General features: G+C 39.2%; 1 protein-coding gene across 7 annotated transcripts in view; it reads right to left on the minus strand.

The window, feature by feature from the left end:
- The window catches only part of fat3a (FAT atypical cadherin 3a), an 808,281-nt gene that overhangs the window by 294,408 nt on the left and 495,228 nt on the right, over window positions 1-18,645 (minus strand). For 5 of the 7 annotated variants that reach the window (XM_059646553.1, XM_059646554.1, XM_059646550.1 and 2 more), the window contains exons 5-7: window positions 15,851-16,165; window positions 11,454-11,664; window positions 2,865-2,933 (exon numbers count right to left, since the gene is read on the minus strand). In XM_059646553.1, coding sequence (XP_059502536.1) covers window positions 2,865-2,933; window positions 11,454-11,664; window positions 15,851-16,165 — 595 coding nt within the window. The remainder of the gene's footprint in view (window positions 1-2,864; window positions 2,934-11,453; window positions 11,665-15,850; window positions 16,166-18,645) is intronic. The other 2 variants (XM_059646555.1, XM_059646551.1) reach the window with 1 other exon arrangement.

The raw sequence follows: 18,645 nt of genomic DNA on the forward strand, positions 1-18,645 counted from the left end.
GAAAACTCTTTGCTGGTTGGAGTTGTACTTGACATGTGGGAAGATTGTCGTGGTTTTTGGACATTGGTAATTGCAGCTCCAGGACATCGTTGAAGGATTTCCTTACGGCAGTATTCTAGGCCCAGTCATCTTCAGCTGCTTCATCAATGATCTTCCCTCTATCATATGGTCAGAAGTAGAGAAACTCAAAGATGATCGCTCAAATACAAAACAGATCTGGACAATATCTAGGCTTGAGCTGGCAAGTGGCAAGTAATACAAGAACCACATAAATGCCAGGCTATGACCACTAATAAAAGACAATCTAACCATTGCTTCTTGACATTTAATGGTTTTTTCATTGCTGACTCCCCCACTCTTGGGGTTACCACAGACCAGAAACTCAATGAACTCACCACATAAACACAATGGCTACAAGAGCAGGTCAGAGGCTAAGAATACTGCAGTGAGTAATTCACATCCCAGCTCCCAATCGCCTGCCCAGCAACTACAAGGTGCAAGTCAGGATTGCCATGGAATACTCTCCACTTGGAAGGATGGGTACAGCAAGAAACACACAAGAAACCATACGTCATCCCAGGACAAAGCAACCACTGAATGGCATCACATCCATACCTTCCACCACTGACCTTAGTAGCAGCAGTTTGTACTATCTACAAGATGCACTACAGATATTCACCAAATATCCTTAGACTATATCTTCCATACCCATGACCACTTTCATCTAGAAGTACAAGGGCAGCAGATACATGGGATCCCTGCCACCTGCAAGTTCCCCTCCAGGCCATGCATCATATTGACTTGGAAATATATTGCTATTCCTTCACCAATGTTGGGTCAAAATCCTGCAATTCCCTTCCTACGGGCTTTGTGGATCAACCTACACGTGGGCTGCAGAATTTGAAGAAGGCACCTCAGCACCAACTTCTTAAGGGCAGTTAGGGACATGCAAGAAACAATGCTGGCCAGCCAGCGATACTCACTTCACAGGAGGGAATTTAAAAGAAAGCCCTCATTTATATCCACACTGGTGGTCTGATTGCAAAATTTTTTTTACTTAAACTTTGAGGACATTAGAGAGAATGTTCTGTTAAAGGGTCACTAGGCCCTAAGAATGACTCTGCTTTTTCTCCCCAGATGCTTTCAGACCTACTGATATTTTCCAGCAATTTCAGTTTTTGTTTCAAATAGGAATTACACTTAGCTTTTTATTATGCACAGCTTATACACCCTCATGAACAGGATCCTCTCAAGAACCACAAAAAGACAGTCAATGGTATGTAATAATTAAATGCTGCATGGTTCAACATTGATCTAATGCTTTTTAAACTTTCAAAGTCTAACCAAAATGGTTTGTTGCTCTTTTCCAGTAATAAATAATGTTTTAGTCTTCTCTAAATTGTAAAGTCATCGTTGTGCTAAATGAAGTATTACATCGCTAAAAATCTATTTGAATTCCCTGGCTAACATTTAAATGACTCCAGTTGAAGTGGAAACATTTTTAAATATTAGATTAGCAAAATTTAAGAAAGGATCAATCACACCGCCTATGCGTATTTTTAAATGATAAAAAAACAAATATATTCAAACAGGAAGTCTAAATATCAAAGAAGTAAATGATATGCATAGAACTTGTATCATCTGCAAAGATTACAGGATTGAATACTGCTGAAAAGATGACACATTTTGTCAAAGCTTTCATCTTGCAACCATTGGGGCCATGCACAAAGTAAAGGCTTGGTAGGTAGCAACCAGTCATCATTAATTAGTACATTCTCTGCAGCAGTACCTCTCCTGATCAGGGTTCACACATCAACCAATCAGCATTCTGCACTCATACAGTATAAATGCAATTTAACCTTTTCTTTGGTATGTGTTACGAAATGTCCAATGGAATCCAAGACAAAAAGCTATCACAAAATGTGCCATTTTGCAGCATTATTTGTATACATATATTACCAAATAGCAAACAATACAATTACTCAAATTTGATTGCAAATCAGATAAAGATAAAATTGAAATGATTCTGACACTTCCAAAGGAAACACTGATCCCTTTAATTTGGGACTTTCATTCTTAAACTTCTTTGTAATTTCATATTATACAACTGTCATCATCAGTTGCAAATAAAAAAATAACTAATCTGGTCAGAAGGTAAGTAGCTAGCATTCGTCAGTAGAAAAAGAATTAATTTGTTCTACCTAGTGCACTTATCATCCCTATTTGCACTATTTTCACTAAGATATTTGTTAGTTACTTTTTAGATGTCCCTATTCTTATTTAGGTCATTTGCAACAACCTGAAATTACACTGGTGTCAGGACACTATATAAGTCCTGTATACTGACTGAATATAGTAATTTAGTAAACAAAGTAAATACTTGGCTAACACATTAACATAATCGACTAACATCTAAATCTAACTCAACAACAAAGAACTGTGGTGGGATATACATGATAACCAAAACAGAGAGATGAATTATCAACATCAGTTGAAAATTCTAACAACGTATGGCATCAGACATTCGCAGAACTATTATGAGTTTTCAAATTCATGTTTGTATTTAATCACCTTATTTCATAATTAACACTTGAATGCACGGGGTAAAAATTTGCAGAATGCTGAAGCACACCTTTTGAAACTGGAAAATTAATCCTTGCCTAGCATGTAGTCCCTGACCTCAGTGATGAAAACTTTTACAAAGATGAAATACTCCTAATAAAGAAACATGATATCAGCATGATATAAACGACCATAATACCAAATAATTCTGACTTTAGAAACTGTAAAAGTGAAAGCATCAGAAAATTGTTGAAATAGGCAATACACTTGTGATTTCAGAGACTTTATGGGAGTAGCGATACCTTCTCTGGAACAGTTCTGGCCACAAGCTGTCTGATAAACATAGAACATCTCTCGAGCTTGCTTCCCAGCTTCAAATGGGGGGCAGATAAGGGCACAAAGAGGAAGGAAAGGAGAAAAATAACAGGAAAGAAAGGATTGAAGAAATAAAAAAAGGACAATGATGGGAAACATCAGTTAGAAAGAGAGTTCAAGAAAGTTAGGATGTAATTTTAGCATTTTTACTTGACATTCACCATAACCATACCATGAACATTCATCTAAGAATTGTATAACATGCAAGAATTTATTTCTAATTGTGCTTTATCATAAAAGTCATTTCTAGCTATAGATAAATTGTACAAAACGTAAACTGCACTCAAAATTTTAAATATGCATGAATTCACTTTGTGCTCATAGTGAATTAAAACAAGTGCAATAGTTTTCAAAGAAATGGTAATTTTGATGTCTCACAATTTGTCAAAATTTTCTTTTTTCTTGACCAAAAGCACTGTGTTTTGTTAGAAAATAAGTCTATTGGCATTGACAACATTCTAAAGCATCCATTCATCCTGTTGAAGCTTAGATAATGGGTGTCAGTTGAATCTTCTAGGAGTAATCACTGGATTGTTACCATTGTTGGGAACGCAACTTAATTAAATATACATCCCTCCAATTCATAGGCATTGAGTCTCATGGTACTGTCTTAGCTGTACTTATTTAAATTAGTCCTAAATTAGACTAAAATCAAATCTAGGATATTTTGGTTGATTTGCTTTGGTACTACAATAGGCCTTCAGTGAAGCTCATAATGGTTTGAGTTCTCTAATGTATTTTTCACAGTTCTCCTTTTACTCAATCCATTCTATCCTGAAGGACCCAGGATAAGCTTTCTGCTAATCCAGACAAATTATCAGCAAACAAATAATGTTCAAATAATAAAAGCATTTCAGATTCACTGACAAATATTATTAATGAAAGAGCTAATGACATAACAATTCTACTATAGAAACCTGTGCAATTTATTTGAAGTATAAATCAAATAATGTTTCCTTCTAAAATAGATAAGCAAAGTAAAACAAAGGTGGTTCCATTTCACTGCAGCCTTGACAACAACTGCCATTGAAGAGTAATAGGTTTGCATGCCTGACAATCCAGCTGATGTGGAGAGATTGGGAGCTCACCTGGGGTACACGTATAGCAACAGGTATATCTCCAGTAGAAATGCCCCTTTTAAAGCCAATTAAGAGCCAACTTACCGTTACTTAAGTGTGCATATATATCTGTAAGACTAATCACACCAGATTCTTTAAATGAGATAACAAGGTGTACAGCTGGCTGAGCTCAGCAAGCCAAGCAACATCAGAGGAGCAGGGAAGCTGATGTTTCGGGTCTAGTCTTTCTGAAATGGGGTCCAGGCCTGAAACATCAGCTTTCCTGCTCTTCTGATGTTGCATGGCCTGCTGTGTTCATCCAGCTCTACACCTTGTTATCTCAGATTCTCCGGCATTGGCAGTTCCTACTATCTCAGACTCTTTAAATGGCCTGTTTTTCTGTCTTCAGTTTTGGAACAGCAGTCATTTTGGTGAGCAACAAGTTGAAAAAATTGTAAAACATTTGCATAAACAAAATCTTAGATCAATTAAAAGCAGAACCTGCAAGTGACAGGTTCTGCAATCATTGAGTCATATAGCATGGAAACCAATCGCTCAATTCAACTAGTCCATGCCAACCAAATTCCCAAACTAAACTAGTCTCACTTGTGTGCATATCCCTTAAACCTTTCCATTTCATTTACTTGTTCAAACGTTATAACTGCACCTGCATTCACTACTTCCTCTAGCAGTTCATTTCACACATGAACCACTGTGTAAAAAAGTTGTCCCTCATATCCTTTTTAAAACTTTCACCTCTCACCATTAAAATATGACCTCCAGTTTTGAACTCTGACAACCTGGGTAAAAGACCCTTGTTATTCACCTTGTCTGTATCCCTCGTGATTTTAAACCTCTGTAAAGTCACTCCTCAACCTCCTATGCTTGAATGAAAGATGTCCCAGCCTATCTAGCCTACTTTTATAACTCAAACCGTCCATTCCTGGCAACATCCTACTAAATATTTTCTGAACTCTCTACAATTTAGTAATATCCTTCCAACAGAAAGGTGACCAGAACCGCACCCAGTACTCCAGAAGAGGCCTCACTAACATCCCATACAACCTCAACATGACATCCCAACTCCTACACTAAAAGGTCTGAGCAAATGAAGATAAATGTGATAAATGCCTTAACCACACTCTCGAACTGTGATGCAAATTTCAAAGAATTATGTATCTGAACCATTAGGTCTCTCTGTTCCACAACACTACCAAGGGACCTACCATTAATTGTACAGGTGCTACCCTTATCTGATTTGCCAAAACTTTGCATTTATCCCAATTAAACTCCATCTGCAACTCCTTAGCCCTTTGACCAAATTGATCAAGATCTCTTCATAAGCTTTCATAACCATCTTCACTTTCTACTATACTAACAATTTTGGTGTTATCTACAAACTTACTAACTATGCCTTCTACATTTGCATCCAAACAGGGTTCTGTCAAACTATTTTAACATGATATTGTATAGAGCTCTAAGGTTTTAGAATAGATTTGTAGCTTGGGTTGTGGATGTCGTGGTTGGTTGGCTTGCTTGCTGAGCTGAATCATTGTTCTGCCGACATTTCATTACCCTATTGGGTAATATCATCAGTGCAGCCTCCGCTGTTGTGTTTTCCCACCTATTATTTAAAGGTGTAGAGCTGGATGAACACAGCAGGTGTCCGTTGATCTGGATTACTTCTGTTTTTTCTTTGTAATGGAGTCTATACAGGGTCTAGCTCTGTGTGTTTATTGAGGGCTTTCTTAGTGGAGTACCAGGCTTCTAGGAATTCCTGTGCTGGTCTCTGCTTTGCCTGTCCCAAGATCCTGGTGTTGTACTAATCGAATTAGTGGTCTTCTTTATCCATGTGGGTAGAGATGAGCGAGTATTGGTTGTGTATTTTTGTTGCCAGTTGATGTTCGTGTACCCTTGTGGTTAATTTCCTTCCTGCTTGTCCAATATAGCGTTTGTCGCAGTCTTTGCAGGGAATCTTGTATATGACATTGGTCTTGTCCGTAGTGGTTAGAGGGTCTTTGGTCCGGTTGAGCAGTTCACATCGGGTTGATATGGGTTTGTCTGCTACTCTGATGCGTGGTCGTTGGAGTCTTGTGGTCAGTTCAGATGTGTTCCTGATGTAAGGTAGTGTGATGACTGTGTCGGGGCATCTAGTATCTTCCTGGTGTCATTATTGTGATAGGCATCTTCTGATTCAGTGTTTTGGGTATCCGTTGTCTTTGAATGCTTGGAAGAGGTACTCTTCTTCTTTTTGGCGAAGTTCTGCGCCGCTGCAGTGTGTCATTGCCCATTTAAACAATGTTCTCTCACAATCTTGTTTGTGTGTGTTAGGATGGTTGCTTTTGACATTCAGTACTTCGTAAGGTGTGGCTTTCCAGTGTACCTTTGTTAGGAATTCCCCATTGGTCCTGTGTTCCACCATGGCGTCCAGGAATGGGAGCTGTTCATTCTTCTCTTCTCTGGTGAATCTGATCTTGGTGAAGGCATTGTTTATTAGTTTGTGTATCTCCTCTAGTTTGGTCCGTTTAATAATGATGAAAGTATTGTTCATGTAGAGTATTCATGGTTTTGGTTGGGTTAGAGAAAGGGCCGTACTTTCAGGTCTCTGCAACACCGCTTCAGCCAGTCTCCAAGGCAGATACACTACTTGCCAACGAGAACACATACTGGCAAGTGCAGGCAGACTGGACACCACAACTGGGCAACAAGATCCTCAACATACTAAAGACACACTGCTCACCTGGACTGAAGACCCACTACCCATTTTATAGAAAGGATCAAAGTCATATACAAGGTTCCATGCAAAGACTGTAACACTGGAAGAAAGTTAACCACAAGGGTATACGAACATCAACTGGCAACAAAAATACACAACCAATACTCACTCATCTCCACTCATGTGGAAAAGAAAACCACCAATTCGATTAGGACAACACCAGGATCCTGGGACAGGCAAAGCAGAGACAAGGACAGGAATTCCTAGAAGCCTGGTATTCCTCTCAGAAAGCCATCAATAAATGCATTGAGCTAGACCCTGTATACACTCTATTGCAAAGAAAAACTGGAAGTGAGTAATCCAGATCAACGGACACCAGAGTTTAAATAACACATGGTAAAACATAATAGCCCTTCAATGGAGGCTGCACTGATAATAATACCCAACAGGGTAATGAAATGTCAGCAGAACAACAAACCAGCTCAGTGAGCCAACCAACCACAACTGTATACAGCTATTATTCTAGTTTTAAAAGAATAAATGAAGACTTTTGAAACTAAAATTATAACTCAAACTCTAATAAACTGGGCAGCATGTTGGCTGAGTGGTTAGCACTGCTGCCTGTCAGCAGGGACCCAGAACCCAGGTTCAACTCCAGCCTCAGGCAACTGTCTGTGTGGAGTTTGCACATTCTCCCCAAGTCTATGTGGGTTTCCTCTGGGTGCTCCAGTTTCTTCCCGTAGTCCAAGATGTGCAGCTAGGTGGATTGGCCATGCTGAATTGCCTGTAGTATTCAGGGATGTGTAGATTAGGTGAGTTATGGGGAGATGGGTCTGGGTGGGATGCCCCGAGGGTTGGCTGGACTTGTTCGGCTGAAGGGCCCATTTCCACACTGTAGAGATTCTTTGATTCTTTGAAATAACAATCAAAATGACATCCTGCATTCTTAATTAAAGAAATTACTTAATGCAGAAATAAATTGGGCAAATCAAATGAGTATGCAAATTCCATTTGGGTCACACAACATCTTCAATTTTTATTTTGATTATACTAATTTCAGTGAGAGGAATTTTCCCAAAAAATGAACTGACACAGATGACCGAGTATGGATAATTTAGCAAAACTGCAGTGAATGTCTGGAATCCTGTCTGTTTAAATACTAATGAATCATATCCTTAGATTATTTTCAGCGCGTAATTGTCATGGAACCAGAGTATATTAGTTTTACCAACATTATGATTTATGTAATTGAATGTGCTTTAGTTTAGAGATAAGATTTTTGAAACAGTAAATGAATACCACTAGGTCATTCATTAAACGCCTCTTTACATCAAATCATAAACAATATTTTCAGTTGAGTCTTTGGAATAAAAACAAAGATAAATTAAATGACATATGGACTTGGAATTCAAGCAAATAAAAAAACAAGTTTCAAAGCAGTGTTATGAAAATAGTACGTAATTCTAGTAGTTTTCAAAGAAAGGTAAACCATAAAATGCTAAAAAGAGAAAAAAAAAACAAAGATTTAAACTCTTTCCATGCCAAATAAATATGCTAGATATCCCAGGTAACTTACCAACAATGATCTGAATGTCTAGACTGGAGTTACTAGACAGGGAATACAAATGCTACAGGTCACAGACAAACTTATGTAATGAATGCCTTTAAGTGACTAATAGTGTTATTTATGGCATACCAGATTTAACAGACTTGTTACAAAGTCAATATATGTATTTTGCAAGGCTCAGCTAGACATATTTCTGCCTTTATTTCTCCTATAATTTACAGTGCGACTAAATTCTGAATGAACAATGAATAATCAATTGAATCTAATTAATTATAGATGAGCTTCAGGCTGGAACAAGACTTATCATTACCACAACTAAAAGCCACAAAATGCCTTTATTGAAAGTCTTCAAAAAGGTATGGAAAATGATATTAATCTCTCAAATATGTTTCAATGAAAGTAATTTTAACACTTACTGGCAAGTTTAGAACATTCAAATTTAAACAACTGAAAATATAAAGACTTTATATTTTAATTTTCTTTGGTTAGGGTGACTTCAGAGTCAGAATTATACAGCATGAAAAAAGACCCTTCAGTGCAACTGGTCCAAGCCAACCAGACATCCTAAACTGATCTACTCCCATTTGCCAGCATTTGGCCCATATCCCTCTAAATCCTTCCTATTGCCTTTTAAATGTTGTAATTTTACCTGCCTCCACCACCTCCTCTGGCAGCTCATTGCATACATGCATTCATTCTATGCTTGAAAACGTTGCCCCTCAGGTCCCTTTAAATCTTTCCCCTTTCATCTTAAACCTATGCCTTCTAGTTTTGGAATCTCTTACTACAGGAGAAAGAACTCGGCTATTCACCCTGTCCATGTCCCTCATGATTTTATAAACATCTACAAGGTCACTCCTCAGCTCTGATGCTCCAGAGAAAAAAGCTGCAGTCTATTCAGTCTCTCCCTCTAGCTAAAATTCTTCAATCCTGCAACATCCTTGTAAATCATTTCTGAAAACTTTCAAGTTTAACAATATTTTTCTTAGAGCAGAAAAACCACAATTGAATGCAGTATTCTAAAAGGGGCCAAATCAATGTCATGTCATAGAATCCTTGCAGTGTGGAAAACAGTCCCGCTGGCCCAACAAGTCCATACCGACCCTTGGAGCATCCCACCCAGGCCCATCCCTCTGTAACCCACCTAAGCGACACATCACTGAACACTATGGGCAACTTAGTATAGCCAATCCACCGAGCATGCATATCTTTGGACTGTGGGAGGAAACCAGGGCACCTGGAGGAAACCCATGCAAACACAGGGAGACAGTGCAAACTCCACACAGACAGTAGCCCGAAGGTGGAATTGAACCCAAGATCCTACCGCTGTGAGACAGAGGTGCTAACCACTGAGCCACCGTGCCGCCCCATGTCCTGTATAGTCATAACATGGCATCCCGATGCCTAGACTCAATGCACTGACCAATGAAAGCAAGCGTGTTAAACACCTTCTTCGCCACCCTGTTTACCTGTGACTTCACTTTCAAGGAACTATGCACCTGCACCCCTAGGTCCCTTTGTTCAGCAATTTAAAAGCAGGACTGTTTAAAACAGGAATAGGATCTGATTCTGTGATTCCAGTTACCATTCCCAGCACTGGCATGTCCTGCTAATGTGAAGCAATGGCATAGCTAGGGAGCTACCTATATCCTTCATACCTCATTGGCTGATTTGACTGTAGGTGTAAGCATCTTCCAGCTCCTCCATAATTTTTGTGGAGTGAGTCCAGCTTTACCAAGAGTTCACAAGCCATCAGAAGAGTAGCAAACCATCATCTAGATTTAGGGGTCTTTTAAAAGTTAACTTCAAAAAAACCTTATCAATGTTCTCATACATGCCCCATCGTCCCTCATACTCTCCCCATTAACTCAATGCAAATTTGTACCTCTACCATGCACTTTCACTTACTTTGTACTATATGTGAATATATAAAAAGTGTAATTGGGGAACTGTGAAGATAAAATATCACCCATTTAAAAACTTTAAGTTAAAAAAAATCTACTGCTCTACAATCCTCATTAGTACCAGGGATCCAGGTTCAATTGGGTGACTGTCTGCATGAAGGTTACACTGCGTCTACATGGGTTTCCGCCCAGTGCTCTAGCTTCCTCCCACAGTCCAAAGATGTGCAGGTTAGCGAACTAGCCATGCTAAATTGTCTGTAGTGCCCAGGGATGTGCACACTAGGTGGATTAGCCATGGTAAATGTGGGGCTACGGAGATCGGGTGAAAGTCTGGGTCTGGGTGTGATGCTGTTCAGGGAGTTGGTGCAGACTCAACGGCCTCTTTCTGCACTGTAGGGTTTCTATGATTCTATAAGTAACAAAGACTTCAAGAACAACATGCCTTTTAATCTGGTGCAAATAAATATTGAGACTTTGACAAAATTGGTAACAGAAAGAACAGAAAGAACAATTACATAAAGATTCCAACCAGATGAAGTCAATCATTCACTTTGCTTGTCAAAATGGAATTCTCACTGTGCTCACACTTTCATTAGTCAGGGCTCTCAGCCAAACATGCATAATGAGAACAGGTGGAAATCCTGACAACATTTTTCTCTCAAGGATGATTTTTAATTTATTTTTCCACATGTCATTGTTGTCATATAGCTCATTGGTTATGTACATAATGCATGGATGAATGGTCATGAAAGAGGCATATGTCAACAGGAAGAGTATGAGGGAGAGAGCCAAGTGAGACAAAGGAGTCTAAAGGATGAAGGTTAGACGGCCTGATTTGATCACAACTGGAAGCACTTGCTTGATCCCATGGGCATCTGGAATCTGCTTCTGGAGTCAGCGGATCCCAAAATCACATAACTCAGACTGATTTAAATCCAAGTGGGTCTAAGTAGTCAGGAAAGGTCCAGACTCAAGCTAGCTGGTTGCAAAAATCCAGCCTTTAAAGTTCAAAATCCGTATTTGTTGAATGATGCCTTATGAATTAAAACCATTTCTTTAAGTCTTGATTTGCATTTTCTTTCACAACATTGCTACAATTTTAGAACTGGTCACAAATTTCACGTTTGGAATTTCTAAAGAAAAGATTCATGGTTCAAAATAGTTCAAGAAAATTTAGTACTCAAAAGATTAATTTAAATATAAAAGTTCTTGTTTGGAAATGGAAATCAATGTGACAAACTGGGACTGAGAACACTGACATGCAAACTTACCCACAATATCAAACCAAAGAGGTATATTACTTGGTTGAACTGTGACCACACCTACAATTTCATTCACTCTGTCACTTTCCATCACTGTAAAGTTGTAAAATGGTTCATCAAAACTAAGGGGGGTGGAAGATGGTTCTGGTTTCTTAATCCACTCAATATGCAAACGTGCAGTAGAAGACTTCTGTGGTCTTCCATTGTCCACTGCCTTTATCTGAGTATTAAAGATTAATGAAAAAACAAGCAAGAGTAAATACCATGACAGCATAGGACTTCCATTGTTCTAAAGGCAACACATATTCTACCTGAAATGTCTTGAACAATGAAAACTTTAACATTAAGATTAAAATTTATCGAACTCAATATTGAACTGAAATTAATTTTAGAAGACATCATAATCCATAACAGCAAAACAGAAGTTTGTAAAATATCACTAGAGTAAATTGTGTTAAGTTGAACTAGTACTTGAATGTCTATTGTATTCAGTTTTTAAAACTTATAATGTTTACAATAGTGGGGTTCACATGCCAGCGATGTTAGAGATAACACATTATCAATGAAACAGCAACAGTTTGACTGTGTCATAACACCTGAAGATTTAGGATATTATTATATTTGACACATTTTCCTATTATTCTTCCATTGCACCATTGATTCATTCCTGGGAATTCCTGGGAAAATTCATCACTGGCTCAAGTAAAAACCAGCGCAAAGATTGTGAGATAACAAGGTGTAGAGCTGGATGAACACAGCAGGTCAAGCAGCATCAAAGGAGCAAAAAAGCTGACGTTTCAGGTCTGAACCTTTCTTCAGAAAGATAGTTATGGTTTTTGAAACCGATTATCTCAATTTCCAATCACTAGTGTTGATTAATTGATCCCCCATTTAATCAAAGGATCCCAAATACATACTTAAAGGTCTCAGAACTTGCCTGCTGCATTCAAAGATTTGTATCCCAACAACTCCACTTTTCTATTCCTCTATCTCCGTTAATGTGCTATCGTATGGCTTATTTTGGTTCTCATCGTACTCCTGAATAAAATCTATTACATTAAAATTCTATGCATTAAGTTTCATCTGCCATGTATCTGCTCATTTTAATTATCTCAGACCTTAAATCAGTCACCGTTTATTTCTACTAATTACCCTCATTTACAAATATTGCTTAACATCAAATTTTGAACATATTGAGAGTACACCGATATTCAGGTCATTAATCTATACCAAAAACATCAGTGGTCCTAATACCAAAAACTACAGACCAATGTGCACCACTCTCCAATTTTTTATCACCCGGCCAAATTTGTACCCATGGCATCTCCATCCCCTAAATCCCATTGGATCCCATTTAACTAATTCCATTTAATTTTGGTGACAACGCTGTTAGGTGATACTGTCATATTACTTCTGACATTCTTTATTTTCATAAAATCTACTGTTATTTCATCAAAGAACTTAATTTGCCTTTAACAAATTCTGGCACTCATTTATTAGCCTATACTGCTCCTAGTGTTGATCACTTTTCTTCCAGATTATTTAAGTGTCAACAATGCTGGACTTACTGAGTTGCAACTGTTGAATGTATTCCTCTCTTCCTTTTTAACCAGGGATGGAACATTGCAATCTTCCATTCCTCGGTGACGTAACACCCACATTTAAACAGTTCTGAAAAATTGTGATCAGAGGCTCCAACCCTACTTCCTCAGTAATTACAACTGCATTGCAGCCAAACTGGGTAGCTGTTGTACAATGAGGACTGGCAATTTTTCTTAAATATTTCCTATTCATCTGCATTTATCATATTCAATAGCACTACAATCTCGTCTTTTACTGTATAAACTGGAGCTTAGTTGGAGCAGTTGCCGTAAAAGTAAAATTAGTATTTCTTTCATTCCTTTCTCTAGGAAATAGGTTTCAAATAAAGGGATAATTTCCCAATGCTATTAGCAGCAAACACAAAATTCAGGTTATGCAATCCCAGGTAGGAAAATAATTCAGTAAAATTGTAGGTCACGTTGGCTTAAACATGTAAAAGTGCGCACTATTCCTTCTTATCTTTAAACATTAAAGAGTTAGAATGCAGACAGTTAAAACTGTCCAGGTGAAACACGTTAATTTTAATGACTTAATTATGCAGAATGACTTCACAGAATGAGGAGGAAAATATAGAAACCGACAAAGTTCTAACAGGATTAGACAGGTTAGAGGCAGGAAGGATGTTCCTGATGGTGGGGGAGTCCAGAAACAAGCATCATAGTTTAAGGAGAAGGGATAAACCTTTTAGGACTAAGATGAGGAGACATGTCTTCACGCAGAGAGTGGTGGCCCTGTGGAATTCACGAAAACAAATTAATTGAAACCAAAACCTAGCTAGTGGGTGAAGGGATCAAGGGATATATGGGGAGGACAGGATTATGGTACTGAGTTTGATAATCAGCAGTGATCAAATTGAATGGCGCAGCAGGCTTGAGGGGTCAAGTGACCTTCCCCTGCTCCTATCTTCCACGTCTATATTATTTTCAATTCTCCAATAATCAAACCAAATCAACTGGTAAAATAATCCCTCTTTTGAAGAATGTATTACAGGGTTTTTAATCATTTTTCATGAAAAGGATTTGTATATGATTAATGTTAAGGTGTTGATTTTCATCTTCAAAGGAGTTTACCACGTTAAGAAATCTTTCTCTAACTTGGAGTCAATGGGTTGCAAAGTTTATTATTAAAGTTTTATGTATGATGTGTTAGGGAACCAAGCTTCAATATGATTACCCATTATCATAAAGAGCAAGAGGTCACTATCATGAAAACAGAAATTGCTGGAAAAACTCAGCAGGTCCAGCAGCATCTGTGGAGAAAAAGCAGAGTTAACATTTTGGGTCAGGTGACCCTTCTTCAGAATGGATTGTACCTAGGAAAAGATTGATGATGGGGAGGGGTGGGGAGAGAGAGCAGTAAGTGACAGATGGAGGTGGAGCCCAAAGGGAGAGAAGAACAGTTGTGCAGACAAAGGAATAGTTAAAGGTTAACGTGGGAGAATCAATAGCTGCTACTGGAGACAATTAGTAGTTGACAGCATGTGTTGGCAGGCCCTGTGATGACAAAGCCTGGCGTGTGATGTCAGGGTAAGGACATTGGAGAAGAAACTCAAGCCTTAAAATTATTGAACTCACTATTTAGTTCTGAAAAGTCATCCGTTATTTAACCGTCCCCACTCTTTTTCCAGCAACTGCAGTTCTTTTGATTTTTTTTTGAGGAGGTCGCTGTCATTGGCCTTCTAAATATTTGGATAAAGCTCAATACAAGGGATACCACTTCATTTTGCGTGGTACTTCTTAGCCTTGTGACCATAACATTTAGTTTAACAACTTTAAATCTTAATCAGCACTCCAACTGTTCTCTTGCAAAGCAGGTACAGGCCATCATAAGTGCAAGGGGCAAAAATGTGAAACTAAAACAAGTGCTTCAGAAATTCAGCAGGTCTGACAACATATGTGTGAAGAGAAATGGAATCAATATTGAGTCCAGTATGGCTTCTTCAGAACTGAAAATGTAAATTGCTGGGGATGAGATCTGGGCATGGTTGCTAGGATGTTCCATACCTGCTTTTCTTTCACTACATTTTCTGTTCATGGAACCATCTCCCATTTGTCAACTTTCCATGTTTCCATCCTTCTCTGACTATATACTTTAACATTACAACTCCTATATGCATTGCTTCCACTTTCTCTCATTATCAAACCCTTTAGGCTTGAATCATCATCACTTGCAACCATTCCTTTCCAGGACCTTCTCAACGATCTTTTCCAGTTATTTTTTACTTGTCCCTCTTGCCTATCTCTGTAGCTGCTTCAAAATTGTTTATCTCCACCATCTTCCAGTTTCTAATGAAAATGTATTAATCTGAATTGTGAACTCTGCTTCTCTCTCTCTAGCAAATGCCCGATCAGCTTAATAATAGCTTTTCTAATGTTTTCTGTCACGTAGACCTATTCAGTTAACCTATTCAGCAGATGCTGTAGGAGATTTCTGCATTGGGGCCTTTGTCCTTATCGAATGCAAATGTTCTATAAATTGGCTCACTCCGTTTTTTGCGGTCCCGTTCTGGAAGTTAAATGATTGTTATTCAACTGCTTGTGAGAGAATTGGATAATTGTTATTGATAATTGATGCTCACAAAAATTTCAAATTATCTAAAAAGACACACCAAATAGTTTTGATTGCATAGTAGTTCCTTTGGTATACCTTCAGAGAAGACTGCTGCACAATTAAACATTCAGTTTCTGGGTATAATCCACCTTTCTAGCTCAGAAAATATTGAGGAGCAGCTTGAAACCTACAAAGAGATTAAAGCTTTCAAGTAATATTGACATTTATGAGTAAAATCAAGAACAGAAGCTTACAGTTAGGATGTCATAGTTTCCAGCTGAAAACTGTTTTCTGGAAGACACCATCCCAGTTTTAGGATCAATAAAAAACTTCCCATCATCATTTCCATCCACGATGCTGTAGGAGATTTCTGCATTGGGGCCTTTGTCCTTATCGAATGCAAATGTTCTATAAATTGGCTCACTCCGTTTTTTGCGGTCCCGTTCTGGAAGTTTAATTTGATATGCTTTCTGAGGAAACAGGGGCTTGTTATCATTCTCATCCAACACATGTACCATCACCCATACAGTGGAGTACTTTGGAGAAGAACTGCCGTCTGTCACCATCACCTACAGGAAATTAATAAAACGTTATTAACAGTCAGTTCTTTCTATATCCCCTACTGACTATACATTTCCTCCTGACAGAATTTCAAACTGTTTTTCAGCTTCAGGTCATCTTTTTCAAAGAAATTTCTCCTTTCTTTTTGTTCTTTACTTTATTAGCTAATAATTTCTTATTGAAATTAACAGGCTAAAGCTATCATGGGAATATTCGAACTCAGTAGAAAAGTTGAATTAACTTGTTAAACTAAAATATTTTAGCAAAGAGGGTGGACATTATATTTCAAGATTTTAAATTTATTTTCACAGAACATTTTTCAGAATAATGCCTACATTTTAAAGCAAAATTAACAGCGACAGTCTTAAAAGACATCACAGGCTGGGAGGTATTGGAGACATGTCTGTTAAAAGTCCGACGAGCCTGTTTGTGGAATGAGAGATAATGGGAACTGCAGATGCTGGAGAAACCAAGATAATGAAATGTGAGGCTGGATGAACACAGCAGGCCAAGCAGCATCTCAGGAGCACAAAAGCTGACGTTTCGGGCCTAGACCCTTCATCAGAGAGGGGGATGGGGTGAGGGTTCTGGAATAAATAGGGAGAGAGGGGGAGGCGGACTGAAGATGGAGAGAAAAGAAGATAGGTGGAGAGAGTATAGGTGGGGAGGTAGGGAGGGGATAGGCCAGTCCAGGGAAGACGGACAGGTCAAGGAGGTGGGATAAGGTTAGTAGGTAGATGGGGGTGCGGCTTGGGGTGGGAGGAAGGGATGGGTGAGAGGAAGAACAGGTTAGGGAGGCAGAGACAGGTTGGACTGGTTTTGGGATGCAGTGGGTGGAGGGGAAGAGCTGGGCTGGTTGTGTGGTGCAGTGGGGGGAGGGGACGAACTGGGCTGGTTTAGGGATGCAGTAGGGGAAGGGGAGATTTTGAAACTGGTGAAGTCCACATTGATACCATTAGGCTGCAGGGTTCCCAGGCGGAATATGAGTTGCTGTTCCTGCAACCTACGGGTGGCATCATTGTGGCACTGCAGGAGGCCCATGATGGACATGTCATCTAAAGAATGGGAGGGGGAGTGGAAATGGTTTGCGACTGGGAGGTGCAGTTGTTTGTTGCGAACTGAGCGGAGGTGTTCTGCGAAGTGGTCTCCAAGCCTCCGCTTGGTTTCCCCAATGTAGAGGAAGCCACACCGGGTACAGTGGATGCAGTATACCACATTGGCAGATGTGCAGGTGAACCTCTGCTTAATGTGGAATGTCATCTTGGGGCCTGGGATAGGGGTGAGGGAGGAGGTGTGGGGGCAAGTGTAGCATTTCCTGCGGTTGCAGGGGAAGGTGCCGGGTGTGGTGGGGTTGGAGGGCAGTGTGGAGCGAACAAGGGAGTCACAGAGAGAGTGGTCTCTCCGGAAAGCAGACAGGGGTGGGGATGGAAAAATGTCTTGGGTGGTGGGGTCGGATTGTAGATGGCGGAAGTGTCGGAGGATGATGCGTTGTATCCGGAGGTTGGTGGGGTGGTGTGTGAGAACGAGGGGGATCCTCTTAGGGCGGTTGTGGCGGGGGTGGGGTGTGAGGGATGTGTTGCGGGAAATGCGGGAGACGCGGTCAAGTGCGTTCTCGATCACTGTGGGGGGAAAGTTGCGGTCCTTGAAGAACATGGACATCTGGGATCTGCGGGAGTGGAATGTTGTGTTTTACAAACTCTCTAAAACTGAGAAATGGAGTCAGTTACCTCCAACCAGGCCAAATCAGCTAAGGCAGTCCATATTCAAGTTCATTACAACAGGACTTGTTTCACTTTAATGACTATTCCAAGGGAAGGAGGAAGCAGGAGACAAAGGCAGGGGGACGGATCATTCTAGAGGCAGAATGATTAATGACTCATTGAACAGAAAAAGAAAAATGAGGAACAGTATTTCCCACTTGCTGTGAGCACCAATAGAAAAGGACAAAAGGACACATAATAGTGCCGACTGGATCTGGAAAAGGGATTTGGTCTAACAAGACAGTAAATCACTCATTTCAGGTTTAGAGCTAATCAATGAGTGGACTGATCAGAAAAATTAAGTGAGGCCATTAAAAGGGAATAATGTGGCACAATGCATATTATTTTTCTGGTCATTAAAAGTGGTATTCTAGTGTGGTTAAATCAACATGAGATTTGATTTTGTGTTATTCTCTATTTGGCTTGTTACCTGCAAATTTGAACGTGCCCTCATCTCATAATTTTTTAAATTGTATTTGGAAATGGTTAGACAAGTAGAAATGATGTGGTATTGAAAAAAGACTTATGTCAGATCAAATGATATTGTTATTATACTTCTTGATGTGGTAATGTGCAATTAGGTATTGAGCAGATTATTGAACTCACAACCACCACTTAAACATCAGGAAATATCTGAAGCAAATCGGAAATGTATAACTGTAAAATTGTAAACTCCGAATTTATGAAAAATGGCAGACACACATCCAGCATAAAATAATACTGAACAA

The sequence above is a fragment of the Stegostoma tigrinum genome, chromosome 6 (assembly GCF_030684315.1).
Source record: "Stegostoma tigrinum isolate sSteTig4 chromosome 6, sSteTig4.hap1, whole genome shotgun sequence".
NCBI lineage: Eukaryota > Metazoa > Chordata > Chondrichthyes > Orectolobiformes > Stegostomatidae > Stegostoma > Stegostoma tigrinum.